The sequence below is a fragment of the Patella vulgata genome, chromosome 6 (genome assembly GCF_932274485.2).
Source record: "Patella vulgata chromosome 6, xgPatVulg1.2, whole genome shotgun sequence".
NCBI classification, from domain to species: domain Eukaryota; kingdom Metazoa; phylum Mollusca; class Gastropoda; family Patellidae; genus Patella; species Patella vulgata.
The window spans coordinates 60,482,026-60,509,614 of NC_065884.2; the positions used below are offsets into that span (position 1 = coordinate 60,482,026).

General features: G+C 34.2%; 1 protein-coding gene across 1 annotated transcript in view; it reads right to left on the reverse strand.

The window, feature by feature from the left end:
* Positions 1 to 2,208: 2,208 nt before the first annotated feature.
* The window catches only part of LOC126824506 (uncharacterized), a 44,149-nt gene continuing 18,768 nt past the window's right edge, over positions 2,209 to 27,589 (reverse strand). Inside the window, exons 15-32 of the mRNA XM_050553739.2 lie at positions 27,416 to 27,473; positions 26,325 to 26,471; positions 25,219 to 25,298; positions 24,147 to 24,256; positions 21,796 to 21,900; positions 21,424 to 21,502; positions 20,744 to 20,861; positions 19,654 to 19,734; positions 16,549 to 16,658; positions 15,972 to 16,085; positions 14,272 to 14,433; positions 11,925 to 12,053; positions 10,651 to 10,781; positions 7,497 to 7,631; positions 5,684 to 5,807; positions 4,843 to 4,939; positions 3,869 to 3,976; positions 2,209 to 2,792 (exon numbers count right to left, since the gene is read on the reverse strand). Coding sequence (XP_050409696.2) covers positions 2,719 to 2,792; positions 3,869 to 3,976; positions 4,843 to 4,939; positions 5,684 to 5,807; positions 7,497 to 7,631; positions 10,651 to 10,781; positions 11,925 to 12,053; positions 14,272 to 14,433; positions 15,972 to 16,085; positions 16,549 to 16,658; positions 19,654 to 19,734; positions 20,744 to 20,861; positions 21,424 to 21,502; positions 21,796 to 21,900; positions 24,147 to 24,256; positions 25,219 to 25,298; positions 26,325 to 26,471; positions 27,416 to 27,473 — 1,962 coding nt within the window. The 3' untranslated portion in view covers positions 2,209 to 2,718. The remainder of the gene's footprint in view (positions 2,793 to 3,868; positions 3,977 to 4,842; positions 4,940 to 5,683; positions 5,808 to 7,496; positions 7,632 to 10,650; positions 10,782 to 11,924; positions 12,054 to 14,271; positions 14,434 to 15,971; positions 16,086 to 16,548; positions 16,659 to 19,653; positions 19,735 to 20,743; positions 20,862 to 21,423; positions 21,503 to 21,795; positions 21,901 to 24,146; positions 24,257 to 25,218; positions 25,299 to 26,324; positions 26,472 to 27,415; positions 27,474 to 27,589) is intronic.

The window sequence follows — 27,589 nt, forward strand, 5'->3', positions numbered from 1 at the left end:
ATTTCGAAACCACCAAAGCTAGTTTAGAAGTTATTGCGTGCGCGATGAGCCTACCCTTACCCGATTTCCCCATAGTTTTAGTATGTTTACGGTGATATATCTCGAAAAGCCAGCAAAGGAAGCCTCTGAAATCTTGTATTCTAGTAATTTATTCATCCCTTGATACAGTGAAACAAAAAAAACCGATTTTGCCACCAAAGCTGGTTTGGATGCTTTTTGGTGAAGCTTGAGCGCACCCCTTGTTTATTGAACCCTCCAGCGCCGTCCCAAATCCGGGTGGTATAACTTTGCGGTGGTATAACTCGATATGCCAACATAGAAAGTTAATGAAATTTGGCATGTTTATACCATGTGCATCTGTCGATTTGATGAAATAAAGATTTCGAAGCCACCAAAGCTAGTTTAAAAGATATTACGTGCGTTTTCGATCTATGATGCTCGAATTGACTTTCTACAGATATAATGCTGCATAGGAAAGCCACCATCTCATCTCACAACCATCAATATTTCCATGCAATTGTCCATGCCTTTGAGTGTTAAGTGAGCTCCGCCAAGGATATCCAAGTCAGTTATGGAATCTATGGATGATATTTTGAGAGCTAATCTGGATATAAAGTATTTTGATCATATTCTGAAACATGTAATTAAATCCCTAACATACTATTACTAGAATAAATAAGAAGGCCTACTTTATTTTTTTTAAAAAAACAATTTTTGTCCACCTTCGTTTGTTTTTAAACATATTTTTGGTCCACCTACTTTTATTTTTAAAAAAATGCATTTTGGTCCATTAACTTAACTCAAATTGAATAAATTTATGAGTTAAACCATGACCATTTCTCATCACTAGATGTGATATACCAATATTTATTTTAATACAGGGGAGGTAGATAAGGGGTCGGGGGGGGGGGGGGCGGATGGGGAGTCAGTTGCATGTCTCTGCTGTATTAAAAGCAACTTCTGGTAAACTGCAACACAGCATCTCATCTGGCCCTGTTACTCAAAATTGACTAAATAAAATATTAAAACTATCCAATCCGTAATTACTCCTTCATTTACAGTAATGTTCATCATAATGTTCATCATATGTCAGAACTTGTACAGTGTATGGTGAGTTCTTTGTCATTCACTAACGGCTTCATACATTTGATTGCCCCACAGGATCTATTAGTTCTGTATTTTATATTTTATTTGGATTGTGACATACTTCCAGCATTCTTTGAATATTAACAGGAACCATAATGTAGATCTATAGTAATTTGAATTACAATAGGCACTTTAATAATAATACTTTATTAGTATAATAATCTCAGCGTTGAAACATTAATGATATTATAAATAATCTCAGTAACTGTTGAAACTTAACAAAATCAACAAGAATGTTATAATGTATATTTGTATAAAAATATATAATGTACTCAACAATAGCGATTAACAAATTTAACAAATATCAAAAATACAAAATTAACAAATATCAAAAATACAATTTTTTTTAACAAATATCAACAATACAAAAATCAACAAATATATGGATAGCAATTAAAGTAGGAGTAATAACAGGCCTATTATAATGTCCATCAATTGATGCATCGGACAACCAACAGATACTTAGGAGATAAACACTTCCTGTTTCGCATTCAGTAAGAGTTCACGACATTGTAACATGCTATTTTAGCATTTTAAAAGAAATTACTAAAATAGAGGGGTGTTAATTGTCCAATCGACAGTGTCTAATTGACCAATCATAACGCAAGTTTCACCCTTAAGCGTGTTACATTAAAATGCTTAAATCAACTGATCAAATCACTCAATTAGCAATTTGTATTATAGTTGTACCCAATTATATAAGCCTTGAGTGGCATTGGGGAGTATATTTATCACTAAATTTTATATTAAACTCACCAGGCCAATTTGGAAATTCAAATCTTTCCTGGCCAAATCGTTATGCACAGCTGCATCTGAAAAATGGAATTGTCTACAATTTAAATTGCACATTTGACTTATAAAATATTAATCTATATTGCACATTTGTAGAAGATTTTATTTGATTTATAAACTATTAAGATACTGTCTATTATTTGACTCATTAACTATAAATCTATATTGCACATCTGTAGAAGAAATTATTTAGACTTATAAAATGTTAATCTAATCTATATTGCACATTGTAGAAGATATTGACTTATAAAATATTAATCTATAGTGCACATTTGTAGAAGAAATTATTTGACATATAAAATATTAATCTATATTGCACAGTTGTTGAAGATATTACTTATGAAATATTAGTTGATCTAAACATTATTCTTGTCTTTATCTAAAATATACATATAAATATGTAAACTGCTGTGTCTCAGTTGGACACATGGACTTTCAACAACCACGTTTTATAAGTAATGAAATTTGATAAATATATAATTATCAACAACTAGAATATTATACAATATAGTATGTAGGTGAGATAAGTTTCACATTTAAAAATTGTTTTCATCAATATCATATTGTTGGAGGGAGGTATTATAGGCCTAGCCTGATCCTAAATCGACTTCTGAGAATAAAATATTTAAAAAATATTAATCAGCTATGCTAATAAATACAAAAATTTGATTTTAAAAATGGAACTGTTTTCAAAATTAATTTACATAAGTAAATTGTACAGTACTGATCTCATAGTTTTTCTGTGGTTTTTTTTATTACTTAGATTAATTGCCTTAAAGGTTAATTTCCGTAGGTTAAGTTTGTGATATCTGTAAGACAGTTTAGTTGAACTGTATCCACTGTCGCAGGTCCATCTATAAATAAATGAAACAGTTTGTGTAAATAAATATGAAATATGATAATAATCATATCAGCTTAATTATAATATCCAATGGTTAAATATATAACAGTATAAAATATTGACAGGGGTAGCTATATGGAGTTGACAATTGAAATGGGGTTCAACATCATTATTTTCTGTACCAGGGGGGATAACTAGGGACATCTGACACAGACAACCATGATCCCACATACTCTTCATCAAATTCTTTTATGTGTATACCCATGTCTACATAGGACATTGATTTCTCGTACCATCCAAATGACTAGTCCTTGTTCCTTACTAAGACCTTTGTCCTCCACCAATGACATGGTGGGAAGCGGGCAGGGACATCTAAAGGAACTGTCTCGGGTATAACCCAGGGCCTCCTGGTTAGTGCACAAGCACCTTAATTAATGAAACAAAAAATGAAAAGTGTTCCTTGCTGTTTGGATGGGATGATAATAACAAATGGCAGTTTCTGTAAAGATAAAAATGAAATGCTCCGAGAGGCATATGCCATAAACTGTGCTATGAGGTAAATTTTGCCTGGATAGCAGTGCTATGGCCTACTCTTATATCATATTCCAACTACCAGGGGATCTTTAATGTGCACGCCAATGTATACACAGGACCTTGGTTTTTCATCCCATCCAAACTAGACCGCTGTCCTTGTCAGCCCCCCCCCCCCCATGTCCTGCACCACTGACAAGGGGAAACCAAGCCAGAAAATTCTGAAGAACTTTTTTGTTTGGTCAACACTAGGGATCAAACCAACGATCTCCAAGGTAGCGAGCCAGCATCTTACTCACTTAGCCACTGTGGCTCCTGTAAAGATAGAGATGAATGTGGTCCCACATCCACGTAATATAGGATACGGGGATACTAATGTACCCACAAGGTTTGGCAGGTGACCCTCATCCTTGTTATGTATATCATTGATCTAGATTGCCTTATTCTAAACATAAGGCCCTAGGTTAATAATTGAACAGTATCAGTTTCACAATGATAACATCTGAAGCAACTTGGATTGCCTATTAATTAATCAAATATAAAAAGTGCTCAACTCACATAAAGTGAAGTATATATCCTTGGATATTTCTTTTCTTGCAGCTTCAATAGCATGTTTTACTGCCAAGAAAGCAGAAATGGACATAAGAACAGGTGCTTCCCCTACCGCTGTTGAATGAAAAAATGACATGGTTTTATAAATTAACATACAGTAGGCCTACTGATCACTAGGCCCCTGGGTTCACAAAGCATTCTCAGACTTAAGTTAAGAATTTATTCAAAATTGTTCCCCCTATTTTAACTAAAATATAGCCCTTCATAAAACTTTTGTTGTTTTAGTGTATCAAATACATCAATAAGAAACAATGTGCTAAGTTTTGTGCTTCTGGATCAAAGATATTTCTCATAAACAGTGACTGAAAGGTGAGTAAATTCTTAACTCAAGTCTGAGAATGCTTTGTCAACTCCAAGGCTTCTTTACGAGCATGCCAATGTGACCACAGGATCTTGCCCTGAGGTCACAAAGCATTCTCAGGTTTATACATTCAGAACATTACTTTACTTTCACATGGTGTTTAACGTCCACTTGACACAAACTAGATCATTTCAGGACTAACATTTGGTTCAATTTTATTTCATTAATTCGATTGCGCATAGAGGTCTTTAGCAGTAGGAGGAAACTGGGGGACCCAAAAAAAACCCACAAGGTTGGACAGGCGACCCTACTCCTTGTCATGTACTTGATTCAATGACAGACCTTATGATCCAACGTGCACACATTAACCATTCAGTCAAAAACTACCACCCCTTAAACCGCTCCAAACAGCACATCTCACATGAATAGCTGTGCCACCTCCCCTTGGACAAAGAGAGTTATTAACATAATTCAGGTGGTTGAGATGGTCTAAAGGGATGTATCAGTATGGAATATCACCTTTTTTCTATTTTGTTTCAGAGAACATTTAGCAATTTAATATTTATATGGACCCACAGTGCTAAAGGGTTAAGGAGGGGAATTCCTGTATAAAACTTACACTTTGATCCTAGAACTCCATTAACGTTGTTAGAATTTTTCAAAAACTCAACTCTAAAATCAATTGGTATGTCCTTGGGCATTGGTGGGTGATAGTCCTGTAATATGAAAGAATCATGGTAATGCTCAAAACCAAGGATGATATATCAGACTGTATGACACAATCAATAGGTTGATCCCTTAATTACCCAATCTTGGCTCCCTGAGAGAAGTTTACCGATTGTTTATCTCTGGGAAATCACGCCAGCCATGTTTAATTTGGTTCCTAAAATTCTCCTCCAGTGGCGACTGATTGGCTGGATTTGTTTGAATGAAACAATGACAGGTATCGGTTTGTCGCATGAGTTACATATTAATGATCCTTGGAACATTTTCCACATTTTGACATTCGGAAACAGCCGATTTGATGATTAACCGTGAACAACAGGAATAAGCTAATGAAGTGTACTATTTGCCTGAACAATAACTTGAAGTTTTTCTTCCAGCCCTTTCCCTTTGACCCCGCACCACTGACAAGGGAAACCAGGCAATATAGGCTAACTTGAATAGATGAATATATCTTTATGGGGTACCAATACACCTCATAAAAAGTTTATCCTCAAACAATTTCAACAAAGATATCTTTCCTATTTGCCCTTTCATCAAAGAATGTATAACAAAGAGATAACATTAATATCGTCATTTATAAAGTGCGTTAATACTAAAGAACGGTTTAAGGCACTGTGAGATGAATAGGAATGATTTAAATCGCTGTTGGTGGTGAGATGAATAGAAATGACCATATACCATTATATAGTAATAAAATAAAATACCAGTTAAGAAAGAAAATGAATATAAAATACCCATGTATTTGATGTAAGGTTTTCACCAGTAGTAGAATCATAGATGACTCTCTCTGTTAAAAAGCGACCCAAACCCATAACAAATCCTCCCTCTACTTGTCCAATATCAACATCTGGATTCATACTAAAAAATATTAATACCACAATTTTAGAGTTAAAGTATCACAATTTCAGAGTAAAAACTTTCAGTATCACGATTTCAGAGTTAAAGCTTTCAGTATCACAATTTCAGAGTTAAAAATTTCAGTATCACAATTTTAAAGTTAAAACTTTCAGTATCACAATTTCAGAGTTAAAACTTTCAGTATCACAATTTCAGAGTTAGTCTTTCAATATCACAATTTCAGATTTTAGACGTTTAGTATTACAATTTTAGAGTTAACACTTCCAGTATCACATTTTTCAGCTTTGCAGGCCCCCCTATATGCCCATCCTATTGTTGTTATTCTTATTGGTGGCTACGCTAGGCGATAAAACCCTATAGGCTATGACTCTGTAAATTCACATACAATCGATATGAAACTTGGCATGCTTGTTCTTTGGACAATTGTGCATCGATTGCCAGACAATTGCAAGAAGGCTGAGATGACATCATGCTTGATTCCTAGTCCATATAGTACACTAGTATTTGTTAGTTGTCAGATTTCTATACATTGTGATTTTTTCAAAACAATACATTTTCCTTTATCTGTTTTTTTTAAATCAGGATCAGCACATTTCATTAAATGAATTAAAATATTTCAGATAAGAGAATAGGCGGTCAAATTCCATATTTACTGAGCAGTATTTAACTATACAAGATATATAATATTGAACCTCTGAACAACCGCCATGGACAGAGAAGATACATGAGAGGATGGTAGAATCAAGGGCTCCTAACGAAGTTAAAGGCTCAATACCACTCTTGTTGTAACTGAATAATATGTCCCAATCTTTATTCTGGTCAACAAGTTGTACTATTTTAGAATATTTCAATTAATTGATGATACAAATTTCATCTTAACACACCTTATTTAAAAATTTTGAAAAATTCAACATAATGGTTTGAAACGTCTAACGTAAACCTTTTCAAATGAAACTTCGATTTAAAAATATTTTCGAACCCTCTGGACAAGTAAAATAGGATGTGATGGATAATTTACACAACAGGTAGGACACTTAAACATCTAGTACTTAGATAGAGATATTATTTATTTTCTGGAGCTTTCAAGCCAGCAAGAGTGTTATTGTCCCTTTAATGTTCATAAGTAGTTTAAGGAACTCTTTTTTAGTTTGAGGGGAGCCATGGTGGCTAAGTGAGTAAAACGCTGGCTCCCTGCATTGGTCGAGAAAGTAAATCAGGATTTTCCAGAGGGCCTGACAAGGACAGCTGTCTAGTTGTTCGAATGGGATGAACAACCAAGGTCCAATGTACATGTACAAAGATCCCTTGGCAGTTGAAATTCGATATAAGATTAGGCCCTAGCGTTGCTGTACAAGCAAAAAATCCCTCATGCACACTGCATGGCGGATGCCCATCTTCATTAGCCCAGTCAGAGCAGAACAATCGGACATAAAACCCCATTTTTTTTATTTTCATTTCATTTTTTAGTTTTAGGGTCATTTTAGACTTGAATTTTTTGATGAATTGGTGAGTGATTGTGTCACGGTAAATTTCTGCATCAGCTAGACATGCTAGGACATACTCTAGAAAGCACCATATACCACCCCACCCCACTCCACGCCACTAAGAGTGGGGTCCTTCACTGGTGAACCAAAATCACTACACAGATTGTCAGATGATCAATTATTTGAATCTGTTGAATTGTCTTACCTTTTACCAGCATCAAACAGAAGGTCTACTCTCAGTATTTGATGTTCTCCAGTAAGAACATCAAGTTCCACTTCCGAACAACACACACCATATGCATTATAACGAGTATAGGTGCCGACATTCGTAGGCTCTGTTCTAAAATAACAAATCACAGCTTGTCAGTCACATAACATACTGGAATTAAAATCAATCAGATCAAATGATAACTTTTGTCGTTACAGTGTTCACAAGGTTCTACATTTGAAGTTAAACAAGGGCTTTAATTGTTGAATTTCGATAGGCTTTTCTATTTTAATAATTTAAATAATGCGTATAAATTTCATACAGATTACATGATGACTTCAGCCTTTGACAGTTTTGCAGGTTTTACAAAGTGAAACAAGCGCCATAACTCAATGAAAATTGTTAAAATTCAATAGCCTTCTTCTAGTCATTATTTTAAATACTGCATATAAATATATATAGATTGGGTGTTAACTTTTGTCATAGCGTTCACAATGTCCTTTATAAGTGTAACAAGGGTTATAACACTTGACAGAAATGGTTGGAATTTAATATGATAACATTTATTGTCAGAGTATCAAAAATGAATACATTGAAAATTTCATTGAAAGTACTTTATTCTGAGCAAAATTATGGCTACTTGAAAATGTAGCGTAGATTGTTTACAATCATAGGAAAGGTACTTGACAATCGAGGCTAAGTCTTAATTATCCATTTCATCTCACGCAAGACGAAAAATCTAAATTTCATGTACGTATAGCCAATGGTTACTATATCCACTATTACGCAAGTTCACACCAATCTGATTAAAATTATTTCGGCTGTTAACGTTTAAGTATCCACCATGCCAAAACGCTTTTCAATTTTTCAATTACGACCTTAATCCGGTTGATTGGCTGGTGACGTCACAGGCACTACATACATTATCTATACAATATATCACTCTGTACAATATAACACTATCAATACACACCACCAGTTGACAAGTGTCTATTGACGGTCCAATGACCACGTGACAGGCCTAATCATACTCACAGAATTATCGTCTTGCATTGTTATAGATTAGACAATTGGTGATTGGAATATTTTAGAGTGAATTTATAATGCTGTAGATCCATTTAATTTGGATAACCCTGTAATACTTGATATCCCAACCTATACTCTATACATACAGAAATACAAATGGAGCCAGTCATTTGTCGATATATTCATTATTAGCTATATAATAATAATAACCATTTCTATACACAAAGAACAACTTTATTGTAACTCCATTTGAAATTTACAGCGAATGTGGAATTTCCTGATGACTATATGCATAACAATAGATCGCTCTTATTTCTCAGCCAATGAGGTTAAACTTTGGCGTGAAAATTGCAGAGGATTCATGGACATGAATATCAAATACACTTGATATAAATAAAATAAATCCAAGTACGAACAATCCAAACCATAAGACAGAATTCGAAGTCCTAAAAAACGTTATAGGCAAAATAGTGTATTAAAGCAAAATAGTGTAATCAGCAAATGGACTGCTCCTTGTGTACAAAATACACGACAAACAGTGGTAACAGGTGTCCGGAAGAGTAAGATTTGGTGAGTGATTAAACTGTCAATGTAATTGTAAAATACCTTTATTATAAAAAAATTTAAACAATGTTAGAAATTATAACCTTATCTTATTACAAACAATTATTCATCGAATGATTTATATTCAGATTTCATATCAAGTCAATTAAATGTTATTTAAACGCCAATCAACAAATAATACGGGGCTACTTTATTACAAAAACATCGGCGAGCAAAGCTAATTGATGTGGCCTGCGTAAAAAAGATAACTACCTAATCAGCATTCTTAATTAATTTATGACCCCATTTCTGCAACTTTAGTCGGATTGATTAATGACAGATATAAACGAAACTACACTTGCCATATTATTATCAATACTCAAAGATAGTTAGATGATCTTTCTCAATCTGTTATTCCATTTACCCAAAAAATTTATTTGTACTTTTAATTCTAAGGTATATTGATATATTTTTTCGTATTTCATTTTTACGGTCTATTTCAGAGTAATAAAGTGAAATCTACATGCAGAAAGAAAGACGTCGTACGATGACTACAGGAAACAAGATACTGTTGGCTACTCTGATAACGGATCATCATTTACTTTTATGATATATTTTGTATGAGCACATCTTTTTACTCGGGAAATTAGAACCACAATACTCTTCTGACGAAAATGTATCTCGAATCTTTTGGACTGCACACGATGGTAGAAGGACTCTATCAAAAAGTCACTTTAAAACACAGTATTAAACTTGCTGTCGTGAGAAGAGAGGGCGGGACATTATAAAACAATCTAAATTACAAAACAAATTATTTCGTAGTCAATTGTTTTTTATTTAATTAGGGGATTAAGGAATCAGTCAGGTGTTAATGAATACACACGCCGGCTGTATATAGGTAATTAAGGAATAAACATTCCGAATATGCATTCGGTCACTGTGACGTCACTGGCGTCCGAGTGGATTAAGAGTGTTTTCAATAATTGGCAATGTCATTTTTACGGGAGGTCTATTTTTGCGACTTTGAGTGAAGATAGCTGAATTAATTTCAAACAGATTGGTGTGAACTTGCCGTAAAGTGGATATAGTAACCATTGGCTACACGTACCTAAAAGTTTTCACACCCATCTTATGTGCACTTTAACTTTTTAAATCTGGTGGGTGTTTTAATCCATTCAAGTCTCAGCTATCTGATGGTGTAGCAAGTTGATTATAGGATTGACAAATGTCGGGCGCGTTGCATCATAAGGTCTGTCATTGAGTCTAGTGCCATGTTTTGTTCCCACGTTTTACGTGACAAGGAGTAGGGTCGCCTGTCCAACCTCGAAGGTTTTCTCCGGGTCCTCTGGTTTCCTCCCACTGCTAAAGACCCCTACGCACAGGCCAATTAATGAAATGAAATTGAATGATATATTAGTCCTGAAATGACTTAATTTGCGTCAAGTGGATGTTAAACCCCATTTCTCTCTCTGTCTCTCTCATATCAGATTTGAAGCTAAAACATAGACCTGAAATAGGCAGATTTAGCTCTTACTTAAAGGCTCTTTTATAAAAATAAAACTTTACTGGTGATGAAACTTACACATATCTAGCTGTAATATCAACACCTTGATTGTAACATTTAACAACTAAATCCTTCCATGATGGATTTACCATCTTAGCTTTAACTGGCGCCATTCTTTCCTTCAACATTTTACAGCATTCTATAACACTCTGTAGATAAATAATTATAGTGTCTTTTAAAAACCTCCACAAAAAAACAAAAACAAATGATGCTTTTCATTTTAATAGTTTATTATCATTTAAAATATAGATGTGACATCATCCTTTGATGTTGGTGTATCATTATTTTAAATAATGGTACGGGCAATGTGACAATCGTACATTATTTATACTAGTTAAAATTTTGGACCTGTGTGACGTATTTCATTGCAAAGCACGTGCAAGTGTCTGTATTTTAATGGTCTCAAGCTTAAGAAATTGCGTAATATATATAAACAACAACTCGTAACTATTGTCACTTGTGTTGTTTCAGTATATTACTTAATGTCTTGCTCTCGACCATTAAACCATACATAAACATACAGTACAATCTCAGGAAAGATTTTTATCACCCGATATATTCAATGGTCATTATCTTTTAAATGACTATGAAATATAAACTCAAAGGTGTGCAGTAGACTTGGAAGTTATCGAGTTATTATTACCCCCAAGTAAATTATGTGAACTTATAATCCTCAATCATCAGACATTGATTAATCAGTCAACGTTGACATTTCTAGGGGTTCACTCACAGTTCTTTACAGAGCACGCCTGTAACAGACTGTTTCATTGGCTAGTTCCTCACATCAACTAGAATGCCTGTTATATAACAACTCTTCCAGATCCTAGTATTGTGAAGACAAGTAAAACGAAATTTTGAACTATAAAAAACGAAACGAAATAGGATCTGTTAAATCAGATTGACTATAGATGTGCTATAAATCAGTTCGGATAGATGTACTATAAAACAGTTACGATTTATGTGCTATAAAAAACTCACGATAGTTGTACTATAAAACAGCTGTGATAGATGTGCTATAAAAAAAAGTCACGATGGCTAAGCCATAAAACAGTTGTGATAGATGTGCTATAAAACAGGTGCAACATATGTGCTCTAAAACAGTTGCAAAAGATGTGCTTAAGTTTAGGTATTAGTGTCAAGGTTTACATAAATAATGATCAGAAATATCTTCAAGTAGCAAAATTTTGAAAAAGAAAGCGTGGTAGAGACAGGTGTGCATACTTTCCACTCTTGGTGATCCAAATCAAATCTCACCAAGAGTAACCTATTATGCAGAGAATAAATCTTCTTACCAGACAACAAAGTTCACTTGTAACGCTACCACCGGTTGTATGAGAATTACAGTTAGTCATAGTAGATGTCTTCTTTACGCTTATGATATCCATTGGAACGCCCAACTCATATGCACATGTCTGGGCCACCTGTAATGATAAAATTATAGTCTTATTACATCAGAACATCAGAGAGAGAAGAGAGAGAGGGGGTTTTTAACGTCCACTTGACACAAACTAGGTCATCTCGGGACTAACATATGGTTCAATTTTATTTCAATAATTTGCTTGTATGTAGGGGTCATTAGCAGTGGGAGGAAACACAACCACTACTCCTTGTGACAGACGGTAGACCATTCAGGAACTTCACCCTGCTCACATATCTGAGCTTCCTGTAATACTAATAACTACATATTTAATTACTCCTCAAAAAACAGGGTGTGCACAACTCAGAACACTTAAAATCCCAGGAGTTTTCCAGGAGTCCCTGTATAGAATTCTACATCATAATGGGTTTTTTTTATGCTTGAAGAACATTTATGGCGACGAAGTCGTCAACTTTTGAATTATATCCAATCACAAATCAGTATTCACTTCATTTGGTACTCCGTGTGGAGATACCTATACAGATTTGCCCTTGTTATATTGGATACCTAAACTACATAAAAATCCCTACAAACAACGTTTTATAGCAGGTTCATCCCGTTGTTCCACAAAACCACTTTCAAAAGTATTGACATCTATACTAACGGCTGTTAAAGAGGGTATTCAAAAATACTGTGACAAAATATACTCTCGTAGTGGTATAAATCCAATGTGGATATTGAAAAATTCCAAAGAATTACTTGATGATTTGCAATCTAGATCCCTTGCTTCAGTCTCATCTATTCAAACGTTTGACTTTTCTACTTTGTACACTAAAATTCCCCATAGTAAATTAAAAGCCCGGTTGAAAGACATTATTCACAGTGTCTTTTCGTCTAAATCAGGTACTGCTAGATATCAATATTTAGTTGTAAATTACAATTCCACATATTTTGTGTAAGAATCACAGTGATTCCAAAAACAAATTCACGGCCATCAAGATAATTCAGATGTTGGATTTTTTAATTGATAACATCTTTGTTGAATTTGGAGGGGAAATATATCAGCAAGTGGTTGGCATCCCCATGGGCACCAACTTTGCACCTTTGCTTGCTGATCTGTTTCTCTATTCGTACGAAGCCGATTACATACAGACGCTCGTAAAAACTAATAAACGATCAGTCAGACTTTTTAATTTCACTTATCGATATATCGATGACGTTTTATCACTTAATAATCCTAAATTTAGTGATTATGTAGAATTCATATATCCTGATGAGCTCGAAATTAAAAACACCACTGACAGTGACAATTACGCTTCCTACTTGGATCTGCGTCTCGATTTTGACAATTGCCATAAACTGAGTGTTAAATTGTACGATAAGCGTGATGACTTTGACTTTCCAATTGTTAACTTTCCATTTATTAGTAGTAACATTCCAATATCACCAGCTTATGGAGTGTTTGTATCTCAGCTAATTCGTTACGCGAGAGTTTGTTGCTTTTATTCTGATTTTTTAAGTACATCGAGGCATTTGTCATCTAAGCTTCAACTACAAGGATACTTGCGCACTAAACTTATTAAAACCTTTAAAAAGTTTTATGGCCGTCATATTGATTTGATTGGTAAATATAACGTGTCTCTCTCGGCTATTATTCTAGATATATTTAATTGACACGTATACTATTACTATCTCCCTGATAATGTCTACTACATCGTTAACACATTTCATCGCATGCATTTTGCATACCGATAGTTCATTGGCCAATCACGCTATTTTACCGACATTTCGCCTAATAGTTTGGATGCAGCTATGGCGAGTGTGGTGCCAGGCAGGGTAAGCTTACTCTTCCGGACACCTGTTACCACTGTTTGTCGTGTATTTTGTACACGAGGAGCAGTCCATTTGCTGATTACACTATTTAGCTTGAATACACTATTTTGCCAATAACGTTTTTTAGGACTTCAAATTCTGTCTTATGGTTTGAATTGTTCGTACTTGTTTTTTTTTATTTGAAGAAACATTCGATGACTAATTTCATTTTTATATCTTAAAATATATAGCGAAACCACAAATGTTAATTTTCCAGGAGTTTTAAGGAGTAATCTTGTTTTTCGAGGTTTTTCTAGTACTGGAAATCACATTTTCATTTTTCCAGGATTTTTAAGACGTTTCAAGGTGTGTGCGAACCTTGTGACTATACATTTGAAAAAGTTGATAGGGTTCCTCCTTGGTAGTAGTAGTCAAACAACTGGAGCAATTTTGAAAGAAAGATTTCAAACCTTGATGTTGATTCCTTGTCCCATATTGACTCCACCATGAAATATGGCAATACTTCCATCTCCATTACTAATATTAATTAATGTGTTATACTGTGACCCTTTCCAATTTACGGCAAACTTTAATGGCATGACAGATATACCACGTTTCTTCCATCGATTGGCCTGAAACATGACATAGTTAACTCGACAATGAACAAGCACCTGCCAGGGGAGATAAGATTTTTGAAACGACAATAGTCGGCAGACAGAAACTGGTTTGCAGTGCCAATTATTTTATTTTCATAAATTATGAATTGTAAAGAGTATTCATTCCTTAAATGCATTCAATACATCAATGACTTAGATACTGCTGTTTTCTACTGAAATTATATAATCTACTGAGTGATTTCCAAAGAGAGGTGATCTGCAGACAGGTACAGCATTCTGTCCAATTTAAGCATATTATAATGATATGTATCATTTTAGAGAGAGAGAGAAACAGGGTTTAATGTCCACTCGACACAAACTAGGTCATTTCAGGACTAATATATGGTTCAATTTTATTTCAATAATTCCCTTGCGAGTAGGGGAGGAAACCTGAGGACCCAGAGAAAACCCACGAGGTTGGACAGACGACCCTACTCCTTGTCATGTACAACCAGGAATTCGAAACCACGCCAGTTGACTCAATGACAGGCCTTATGATACAGCATGCACATGCTAACCATTCGGAATTTTAGAGATTGTAATTAGAATGAGTTTAAATTTTCTATTTTTCTGCACCAGCTGGGCTAGTTGCCCCCTACTCTTCATCACATTACAACTGCCAGGGGTTCTTTAATATGTGCATCATACCAACTGCCAACATGTAAACAGGACATTATTTGAGGCTTGGCTTTTCCTCCTACATAACTGACAAGGGTAAACCACGCTGGAAAATTGTAATGAACTTTCTACTGTTGAGTGGGGCAGCATCACTCGGCAAACCTCGGCAGATTCAGGTACCCTACATCTAACCTCGGCTGTATGATAGTAATTGATATGTACCTACGCCCATACATTTGCGATGTGGCTACCGGTTTACTTTAACAGGAAAGCGTGCCGCTTTCACAAAAAAGTCCCAAAATGGCGTCTTTTGTCGATTGTATATAACTAAACGAGCAGAGATATTGTCTCAAGGCTGCTGGTTTGATATAATTCCCTAGTAATTCCCAAAACCCAATGCCAAACTTGACGTTTGTTGATATAATACACTCTCCACAGAAATCTCCATGGGCGCAGCCATTTTTCATCTGGGACCTTTAAAATAGTTTCAATATGGCGGAATTCGTCATACAGCTGAGATTAGATGCGTAGAATCTGTTGAGGTTTGCAGAGTGGGGCAGCATCTGACTCACTGAGTCGCCATGATTGGATAGAGATTCATGAACATAAGTAAGTGTGAAACCCCCTTTTCTGTGATATTTTGATATAACAATATATTATACCAAATGTAATAAAATTGGACTTCACTTATCATCAATGCAATACTTCGGTCATTTGAGACTAATAGTATATTATTTTTATTGTTCATTTCAGTGATTGCACGTGAAAATATGTTGCGGTCAGAGGCATTTCTGCCAAATTTTCAGTTACGCCTACCATGTCAATGTGTACACATACATTGACCCCCCTTTTTTTAAAACTCATTTGGAAGACTAAACACATTTAATAATACATACGGCGTTGTACTGGGCAACTTGTTGCTTTCTGCTTGCAATTTGAGCAGACGTCTCTAACTGTGTAACCATTGATCGAATATTACAATATTTTAATACCAATCCTAATGGAGTTTTCTACAAAATAAAATCATTAGTCTTTATTTTATAAACACTCATGATTAAATATGTAACAGGTACTTTTTGGGGTATTACCAGGATAAAGGTTACCAATGTTATTTACAACTTGAAATGAAATGGGGTTAAATGTTCTATTTTTCTGCACTGACTGAGCTAATGAAGCGGGCATACACCATACAGCGTGCTATGAGGGAATTTTGCCTGAACAGCAGCGCTACAGCCTACTCTTATTTCTCAAGGGATCTTTTATGTGTACGCCAAAATATACACAGGACCTTGGTTTCTTGCCAGGCCCTCCGTCCTGCACGACACGAGAAACCATCTTGACCGGAAGCTAATCCAAGATCTCCTGGTTAGCGAGCCAGCGTCTTACTCACTGAGCCACCACCGCTCCCGCACCTCCACAGACTATTGAACAATAAAATCACACTAGGGAATACAAAGTCTAATTATAAGTTACCTGACCCTGTTGATACAAGTTCAATTTACGGACATCAAGTTGATCTTTATTCAGTGATTTAGCTACATGTTCCATGATAGTCTCCATAATAAATACAGCGGTTGTCGACCCTAAATTCAAAATAGTATCATACACAATTATGCATCTATATTTCAAACATTTTAGATGATTACTTTTGTCACTGAATTGTTCGCAAGGTTACTTAAGTCAGTAAGGGCTATATACAAAAAGAGAGAAATGGGGTTTAACGTCCACTCGACACAAACTAGGACATTTTGGGACTAACATATGGTTCAATTTTATTTCAATAATTCGCTTGCGCGTAGGGGTCTTTAGCAGTAGGAGGAAACCTGAGGACCCAGAGAAAACCTACGGAATTGAAAATGTTGAAATTTGATGGCGACATGAATGATAAATTATGTTTTTACAAGGTATTGAATGGTTATAGCTTTAAATTGGACACAAGTACAAATTAGTGCTAGATACACAAGATAAAATGATACCCAGGTTATTGATGATAATTTTCCAATTCAGATATGGACAAATTCCATTTCATATTTTAATCCATTCCATTTCCCAGTAAAGAGACATGGATATCAATGGGGAAACATGTTGTTGTAATAACTGATTCTCAATATTATTAATGATACAAATTAAGAATAACTTCAATGGCCTCCCCAATGTCCTTATTGGAAACTTAAACTAAAATAACTTAAGGATGCTGTCTTTTCATTGGTTGAGTGTTAAAATCCTAATACAAATTCTTGCTCCTAGCCAATGAAAAGGACGTTTTCTAAAAACAGTTTTGTTCAATGTTTTGTGAATATGGCCACCCCATAACTAAGTGATAGATAATGGCCGAAGACTGTCCATTATGTAAATAGAAAGAACAACTGAGGGGCATTAGCCCTAGATGTCTTTCTTTATATTTACATAATGGATAGTCTGAGGCTTTTATTAAACTTCAAACATATAGCACCATAGCGAGATACAAATAATGGATAGTTTTCTAAAACAACAAGCCATAAAATAATGGATATATTCTTAAAACAACATGCACATGCTCATGAATGCATGTGACAAAAAACTCCAGTCATACAATGCAAGCATACACAGACAGTCTAAAATATTCGGCATGGAGACGACATGTTTATAACACAGTCGAAAACAAATATTAATAATGAGAATATATGTGATAAGCATTTGGATACTGATTACACTGGTAATGTACGCGATATGGATTATAATAGCTGTAAAAATTGTGATGTTCTTGATATGGGGAATAATAGCCGTCAAAGTTGTGATGGAAAGGCTGCTCCCAAGAATGATTTAGATATTGATAATATTCTTAGTGCTGTGGTTAATATGGAGGGTACTAAAGCCGTCCAAATTTTGATTTAAAATTTTTAAATATACTCTGATATAAGTGACAGGACACAGGATCAAAGACACAAACCAATTCACGAAATTTAACTCAACTGTCATTATGGTGTAACGGTGATATATTTGAACGTTTTTTAAAATCGGATAAAAATTATGACCTGTATATAGGTTCCACAGGCTCAAAACATGTTTTTTTTGTTCAATCAGAGGCCATAATCCGCAAAGTTACGGGCCGATATGCGCCAATATCGCAAGGAATTGAGGTCTTTGGGTTATAAACACACATGTTCAGTTTCATCAAAATGGGCTAATAATTGTGACCTCTAGTGTGTACAGTCAGGGGCATAATCCATCAAGTTATGGTCCCATACAAGCCAATATCGAGAGAAACCGAGATCATTGGGATATATACCTATATTTCAAGTTATGACCTGTAGAGTGTCCACAAAGAAGGCGTGAAAATGTTCGCGTATAAAAACGTATCATCGATCTAGTGCCGAACATACCTTTAAACGGACAAGTGACATATAACAGACGGATTTAAGTGGAATTCTTTATGTAGACTAACACGTGAAATCAACATTCGGGCATGTGACATTTCGGTAACTATGAGGTTTTAAAGACTTTCATGTTCTGTAATTTAATTTGTTCAGAGAATAAATTATCCCAAAATACATGTTCATTTTTCAAATAAGTGTCTATTATTGGTAAACCTGTCCATTATTTTCAATAAATAATGGAACAGTTTTATAAATAATAGACGATTGTTTAAGAAAAGCGTACATTCTCCTATATACTGGTTAAAAAACACCACATTTTTACACAAAATAAATTTCATATTCAGACTATTCAGAGAATGTGAATTCCACGATCGCGAAAAATAATCATCCTACACATATCAATGTGGATGTGAACAAATCAGTTAAAGAAAACAACAGTTGAAAATTAATTATAAAAAAATGCTTGATCTCTCTATCTCCACATTATTTGTTGTTGTTTGGTAATATAAAATTACTGCTTTTCATTAAGAAAGAAAGCACCTGAAAACTCTCCTAATAGCCAAGTCTGATCTTTTGAAAATATGACTTTAAAATAAATGTAGCCCACGCCTATGGATGCTTTGTGAAACAATGTCCTTTTTTTCAGAACATGTGTCAATCAAATTCAAATTGTGTGATAACAGCACTAACAGCCAAACATGAAAACAGAACAGCACAATCCAGGATAATGAAATTAATTGAGGAATTTGGAGAGAGAGAGGGAAATGTGGTTTAATGTCCACTCGACACAAGTTAGTTCATTTCTGGACTAACATATGGTTTTAATTTGTTATTTCAATAACTTGATTGCACGTATAGGGTCTTTAGCAGTGGGATGAAAATGGAGGACCCAGAGAAAACCCACGAGGTTGGACAGGCAACCCTACTCATGTCACGTATAATTGGGGAATCGAAACCACGGCAGTTGACTCAATGACAGGCCTTATGATACAGCGTGCACATGCTAACCATTGGACCATCCAACCTGAGGAATTTGGAATCCTTGTGAAGTTGAATGCATTGTGTCATGATGGGATATCAGCTTTCTGCCTATTCTTCATCGTATGCCAACTACCAAAGGTTCTTGAATGTGACCTGTGTTATTCTTGCTATTATTCTCTGTCAGCTCTCCAGCTACAGATGAAATATTTAACCTGTTGTTTATAAAACTGACTAAAATTACCTGGTGATCTGCATGTAGTATGTGGTGGTTTATTTGTTTTACATAAATATGGTGTCATCTTCCAATTAGCACAATAATACGCTGAAAAAGAAAAACAACCCAACAATATATCTTATGTCAGTATAGCGGTCAGACTCAACTTGCCAACCATAAAGTCCAACAAAACATTTGGGATAGAGTGTTTTTATTTAAAGAGTATTAATCGTCCATTTTTAAATGTTTAGCAATGTTTAATTAATTTACTTCAACTTCTACACACAACATTGTAAAGCGCGTTGAGACATTATTTGTATCTTGTAATGCTCTATATACAAGAATTATTATCATTATCATTGTTATTATTAATTATGATGATGATGATGATGATGGCTCTTTTCTCAATATATATGCCATAAAATTAGGAATTTCAAAGAATTTGACTTTAAAACACAATAAATTCAATTTAAAGGGTCATTATGTAAGATTTAGATAAAGAGCTGACCGTTCTCGCTATAATATTTCAAAAATAGACAATGCAAAATGAATATATATTGAACATTCCATTTAAATTACTTTATTTTGAGCAAAGTTATCAGTGTTTGTATTTTTGACAAGATGTGTGCATTGATCAAAATAACCATACTGGTCATTCGAGTCTTCGCCTCGCTTCTCCATCTTAAAATTAAATCATTAAATGGCCAAACAGTTCTAATCTACTTAAAATCGAAGCCAGAGTTGATTATGGTCTTGTCATGTTAATAAATGTCTAATTAATAGTTTATTTAAGGCCCAAAGAAAGACCTGCAATAGGCAGATTTAGCTCTTACATAATACCTCTTTAACATACAGTACCGGTATATGTTTAAAAATATTCTTAAAACATTTAGAAATTGGAATAATGCTAAAAAAAATTATCATATTCTTCGTAAATAATATCATTCTAATCTAATGTAAATGAAATACTGAATGGCAAAATTTTGTAGTGAAAGAATATTCAGATTTTAAAAACATATTTAAACACAGCAATGGTTGTGTCTACAGAAACAGGTCCCAAATATGAACAGAGTGATGAATTTTTACTTCTTTTTTAATTAGAATAAAATGATTTTACCGTTATCTAACCATCCTGGCATTCTGACAACGCCAGAAATATCATTAGCTGTCATTCCACAATCATTGTAATAGTCAACTTTAACACCATTTAACAAACCGTCATCCGTAAAACCAACCTGTTGACACAAATTCCATTAACGTCAGATGTTTCTGCACCAACCAGGCAAATGAGAGAGAGATGGAAATGGGGTTTAACATCCACTCAACACAAACTAGGTCATTTTTATTTCAATAATTCTCTTGTACGTAGGGGTTCTGTAGCAGTGGAAGGAAAGGCGACCCTACTCCTTGTCACATACAACCTGGCAATTGAAACCAGCCAGTTGACTCAATGACAGACCTTGATACAACGCACATGTGCTAACCTTTCGGCCATCCAACCCCACCGCTCTAATGAAACCAGGCACATGCATGCTGTGAGAGAAATTTTACCAGGACAGTAGCAAATGCTATTGACATGTCTTATTTCGAATTCCGACTAAGTACACAACTAAGAGCTTGACACAATAACAAACTTTAAGTAAATACTGAGACAGGTATCACATAAATTATGAAAGAAACAAAATATTTGGTTTTCCAGCCAGATATATTTTTCCAATTAAATGTTACATTAAATTCTGTCAAATATCTTTAAATGGTTTCAATCAATCAAGAGTGAAGTTTTTAATTTAAACTTACTGTATATCGAGCTTGACATGGCATTCTTTTTCCTAGTGTTTTCATGTTGGTATGGATATTCACCATCAAACGGACAGGTCTGAATTAGCAATATACAAACAGGTCTAATAAATTAACATATTAATATTATAAACAAGCTCATGTGAGGCTTAATCCAATACCAAATGAAATGAAATAGCATGGACTGTCCTACTGGTCTGCACTGACTAATGAGCTGTCACACTAGATATATTTCCGAAATTAAATGAATTAATAGTGTAAAGCATCCTACTGTGAGCTGTCACAGATATATTTCAGAAATAAAATGAAATAATGATGTAAAGCGGCCTATGCTGTTCTACACAGACTGGCCAATATCATAAATTAACTCACCTGTTTAAAATGTGAGCTGCCAATGCACAAGCTGTTGATACGGGACAATTACGTGTAATTTTAGCCCCAAAAGCTCCACCTATTCTCTTTACTTCTACTGTTATACTGAAAGAAAAAATTTTCCATGGTGATCAAGGGCCATAACTCTGAAATTAGTTATCACATAACTTCTAAATTTGGTATTGTAAAAATTTTGCATGTCAAAATGTGTATAAAAATATAACTACAAAATACATTTAAAATTCACGATTGGAACAAGATTGGAACAATACCATTATGAACGATCCCACAGAGTTTTAACAAATATTGTAATACAAGCTCAATCAATTTCAACATTAATGGAAGATAACTTGTGCTTTGCATAGATAAAATAAATTTGTACCCAAGACATTATTGGAGGACCGACAGACAAAAGTGATAGCATACAAAAATTTGAGATAGTTTCTATTCTCATTTCAAAATCAAAAATAATATGTATTAAGCATATTCAGGCTAAAATATTGTTATTTCGTATGGGGCGCCGTTTGTAAAATAATTATTTAATTTTTTTTATAGCAAAAAACATTAGATTTAACTCCGAATATATATATTTAGATAATTATTAGAACAAAAATGGCATATATGTAAATATCAAAAAATATTGTAGCTAAAAGTCGAGTTTTTGGTCTATGAAAAACTTTAAATGTTATATCTTGATTTCACATCGCTTAGTTAAATATATAGCTAAATTTGCTGTTTTTCGTAGGTATAAATGCTAAATACTAAATCACTGAAAAATCTAAAGTTAAATATTTAGCTAAATATATAAACATTTAGCTAAATATATAAACATTTAGCATATAAACATTTAACTAAATATATAAACATTTAACTAAATATATATATTTAGTTAAATATATAAACAGTTAACTAAATATATAAATATCATGCTAAATATATATGTTTAGCTAAATGTATAAATATTTAACTAAATATATATTTGTGGTCCCGCCAATATTTCTATTATCGTAAGCGACACAAAAAACTGTGCATAAAATGATGACATGTACCCGACACGTGAGCCTTGGCACAATAGGCCTACTAGCAATTAGAAATGGAAGCTGACCACGAACTTGTAACCCGAATCACGGCCGCGGTACTCCAATTCGTTCGCACAGATCAAGGCAATGAGGACGTAGATTATAGGGACCTTTCGCATCGATACGATAACGAACACCAAAACGAACATATGTTCGTTTACGTTTTCGTATCCTCTAACACGCGGTTTCGCAATCCGACGTACGATAATAACTAGATGGCGTTAATTTCCACTCCATGAACTTCTCGGTCAAGGCGAGGTTTTCAATCGATTTTTCGGCAGATGTAAAACAAATCAAGCAGAATATTCCTTGTGAGCACATTTTACGAACACTACACAATTAACAATATACACATAGGCTCGAAAAATGGTGAAAAATTCAATATATGAGACAAGAAACATATTCGTTTGCATACCTACGTAAATCCAGCTCCATACGCATAACGTTTTTCACTGGCCGAATACTCATTACGGATTGACGTCACATGTACGCACGAATCGATGACGTTTTCTTATTGTTTTCGTACCGGTGCGAAAGGTCCCTAGTATTGTGTTGTGCAGTCAATGGAAAGTTGTACACTACGTCATCGTTTAGTGTGAAGTCGCTTACAACAATAATTATTTTACAAACGGCGTGGTACGGTTGCGCTTTGTAAATTTAACTATATGTTTAGCTAAATATATAATTATTTAGCTAAATATATAAATATTTAGCTAAATATATAAATATTTAGCTAAATATATAAATATTTAGCTAAATATATATTATTTAGCTAAATATATATTATTTAGCTAAATATATATTATTTAGCTAAATATATAAATGTTTAACTAAATCTATAAATGTTTAACTAAATATATAAATGTTTAACTAAATATTTTAACATTTAACTAAATATATATTTAGCTAAATGTTTAAACATTTAACTAAATATTTAGCTAAATATTTATATATCATCAAATCTCTTGTTTTGGTCTTAATATTCAATGCTAAATGTTAAATATGAAAATAGAGACAAATCAAGAAATATATATATATATAATTATGTTAAATATTGAGTTTTTGTTGTATTTTTAGTTTAAATATTAAAAGTGAAAAATTTGCACAAAAGTCGAGATTTAACTATATATATAAATTTAAATTAAATCTAGTGTTTTTTGCTCTATAAAAAGCTAAATAATTAATTTACAAACGGCGCCCCATAATTTCGTTGCTAATAATAACATATAGCAGCAGCTGAAAATATACTTGCCACCAATATTGTTCACTTACGTACTAGCAGGGACATTTAAAACCTGACTAACTGCTCGTTGAATTCCATTGATCCACTGTGCACCTGCCAATATATTCATTCCATCTTCCGTGGGGTAGCAAATTGATATCTATTGAAAAAGAAAGGTAGAGGTTCATGTCCACTTCATACTGAGACAAATCTAATTTATTTTATTTTAATGCAATCATTCTTAGTAGTTTCAAATTTGGACGGATTTTGAAATTAGTATGATGTATTTTCCAAAGAATATGACAATTTTTAGCTTTGAAATCTGTATTTTCATGCTTTAAGCATTAAATTTATTATAGAGGTCTCTTCTATTTTTTCTGTGAAATTTATATTTTCATATTTTTAGCATTAGATTAGACCTTTTAGAGAGGACTTTTCTATGCTTTTTTTTAAAATTCATATTTTCATGTCTATGATTTGTTTGAAATCTATATTTTCATGTTTAAGATGCGTGGTTGAGAAATAGGGTAATCATTCTCAACTAGCTGGACTAAGACTAGTAATTATTTCCCTTTATTTCATGATGGAATTTTTCCCTTAATTTTTTTCTCCCCTCTTCCTGCATTTTTTGGTTGACTTTTTGGTCTAGAATTGGAGAAAAGGGATCAAATTTGCAATTTCATAGCAGTTTTGGGTAATACTGATGATATCACAGTGGAGGGATAGGGGGTGTAAAGAGTCTTTCTGCAGAGCAATCATGGTGTTGTAAGTGAGGTTTTCACCCCAGTCAACTTCAAATCTGTGTAGCAAAAAATCTAAAGGTCGACGCTCTACAAAATTATGATGAGAAGCTTGCCAAATGCGGTCCCCTATGTGCCATAAAGATTGGAATCAACAGAATGTTGGGGAAAACGCTACAGCCTGTGATGTTACAGTCATTTAACATTGAAGCCAATGGACAAATATTGCTAGTCTTGAGTCCAGCTAGAATGTCCAAGGTTAGACTCCAAGCATGGCCAGGTTCTTACTTGTCTGCAGTGGTCCCTGTGGGACTGACAAGGTAAGTGCACCTAGTTGGAATTTGAAGATAAACTTTGTTGCATGAAGAGATAAGTAGCCTACCTGTGTTTCGAGATGATAATGATACTGTTCGGTACAAGATATCTGGCCTGTTAGTTTATGAACTGATTTAGCTATGGCACCTGCATATACAAATAATATAATTATTAGATGGTCAGATACACAAATAATGAATAACATACAGTGAAACTTGTTCTAAAATTCATCTGTACAAATATAGGTCTACATAATCCACCGAAATATGCTTTTATATACCAGTCACCTTTATAATGCTGTTGGGAGCCAAGGTGCTATGATGAGCAAGAAGTTGGCTCGCTAAACTGGAGGTCCCATGTTCGATCCTGGTGTTGAAGTTCATCTGGAATTTCCAACATGAATCTCACTTGTCAGTTATGCCGGGCGTAGGGCCTGGCAAGGAAGGATGTACCAGTCACCTTCATAATGCTGTTGGAAGTCACAGTGGCTCGGTGAGCAAGAAGTTGGCTCGCTAACCTGGAGGTCCCATTTTCGATCCTGGTGTTGAAGTTCATCAGGAATTTCCAACATGAATCCCATTTGTCAGTTATGCAGGGCGGAGGGCGTGGCAAGGAAGAATGTAAAGTTGCTCAGATGGTGCGTTAAACTGAGGTCCTGTGTACACATTGGCATGCACATAAAAGAAGTTCCCTTCGACAGTTGGAATATGACATAACAGTAGGCTGCAGTGATATTGTCCAGGCAAAATTTTCTTCCTAGCACACTCTATGGCCCATCTTCATTATCCTAGTAAGTGCACAATTTGTGTGATACAGACAAGAGTAGTCTATCCTCGTCCACATGTTGCACAGTAATAAATATATACACTGTGTTTCCATAAAATTGTACCTTGTGCTAAATAATATATATCTGCATTTAATTAATATGAATAGGCTTTTACATCATAGGCCTACTATTTTCATCAAAGAGTCTGAAGTCTGAATTTTAAAACAATCAGATGATAACTTTTGCCACTAGCAAAGGCTAATAACTTTAAAAGAATTTATAAGAAAGTATTGAAATTTGACAGTATTATTTCATTTAGACAAATGAGCAGATAGAGTGACTGGCTAATGGATATACACAAGAACAATATACGACAACATTTCAAGGCTCCTTCATCATCCACTTACCATCTGGATCTCCAGCACTAAGTCCAGTTATAGGTGTAAAGAATGAATTATTTCGAATGGCAGAATCAATAGTTAAAATCGGAGGCAGAACATTTTTATACGTAACTTTAACCATTTCAGCAGCACGATCAGCAGTTATTTGGTCCTCTGAAAATAAACACAATTCGTTTTACATTGTAATTAGAAAATTACTGAAAATTGTATAGGCCTACAGGTTTCATCAAAAAAACGTATTCTCATTCAATCTTTGGTAAGATAATTTTTTTTTTACAGTTCAATTTTACTGAGGATAAAAGAGAATGTTCTATTGAATTGTTAGAAATTATCTGAGAATGTAAATGAGTGTTCTATTGAAATGTTAGGTGTCCTCTAAGAATGTAGATTAATGTTCTATTGAAATGTTAGGTATCCTCTAAGAATGTAGATGAATGTTCTATTGAAATGTTAGGTATCCTCTAAGAATGTAGATGAATGTTCTATTGAAATGTTAAGTGTCCTCTAAGAATGTAAATGAATGTTCTATTGAAATGTTAGGTGTTATCTATGAGAATGTAGATGAGTGTGCTATTGAAATGTATGGTGCTCTCTGAGAATGTAAATGAATTTGCTATTGAAATGTAAGCGGGTGTTTTATTGCAATGTTAGATCTCCTCTGAGTATGTAAATGAGTGTGCTACTAATTGTTAGGTATAATTGAGTGGCCGAGTGGTCTTGTGCATGAAATATAGATCACTATTAGGTCTGTTACAATTGCAATTGTCAATTGTTTGAACCTATGTTTATACATGGCAGGGAGTAGGGCCACCCTCCTAACCATTTTCTTTGGGAATACCTGTTTTTTCAACTGCCAGAAAGTCCTACTAGTGAAATATATAATATACCATGTTTGTTCCACTATACTCCGTTAACAAAAGTAGACATTTAATAGGTTAAAAGAAACCATGTTTTGTCTATGGCAGTGTCTAATATGTAAAGTGGTGACTAATAGAAACTTGTTCCCAGAAGCCATCAACATATATTTAAGCTATTCAGAAATCCAGCAAATGCCATTAATCAGGCTACAACTGTAATGAATGCCAATATTAACTTACCTGCTACTATCAATCCAAGAGGTTGACCAGCAAAATTAACTTTACCACTACAAAATACCTGAAAAGTATAACACAAAATCTATTCTTATCTTTTTTTCATAATTTTCATCAATTAGATTTACTCAACACTATACAACGGATTCAGACTGTCCCTGGACATACTACTATACTCTT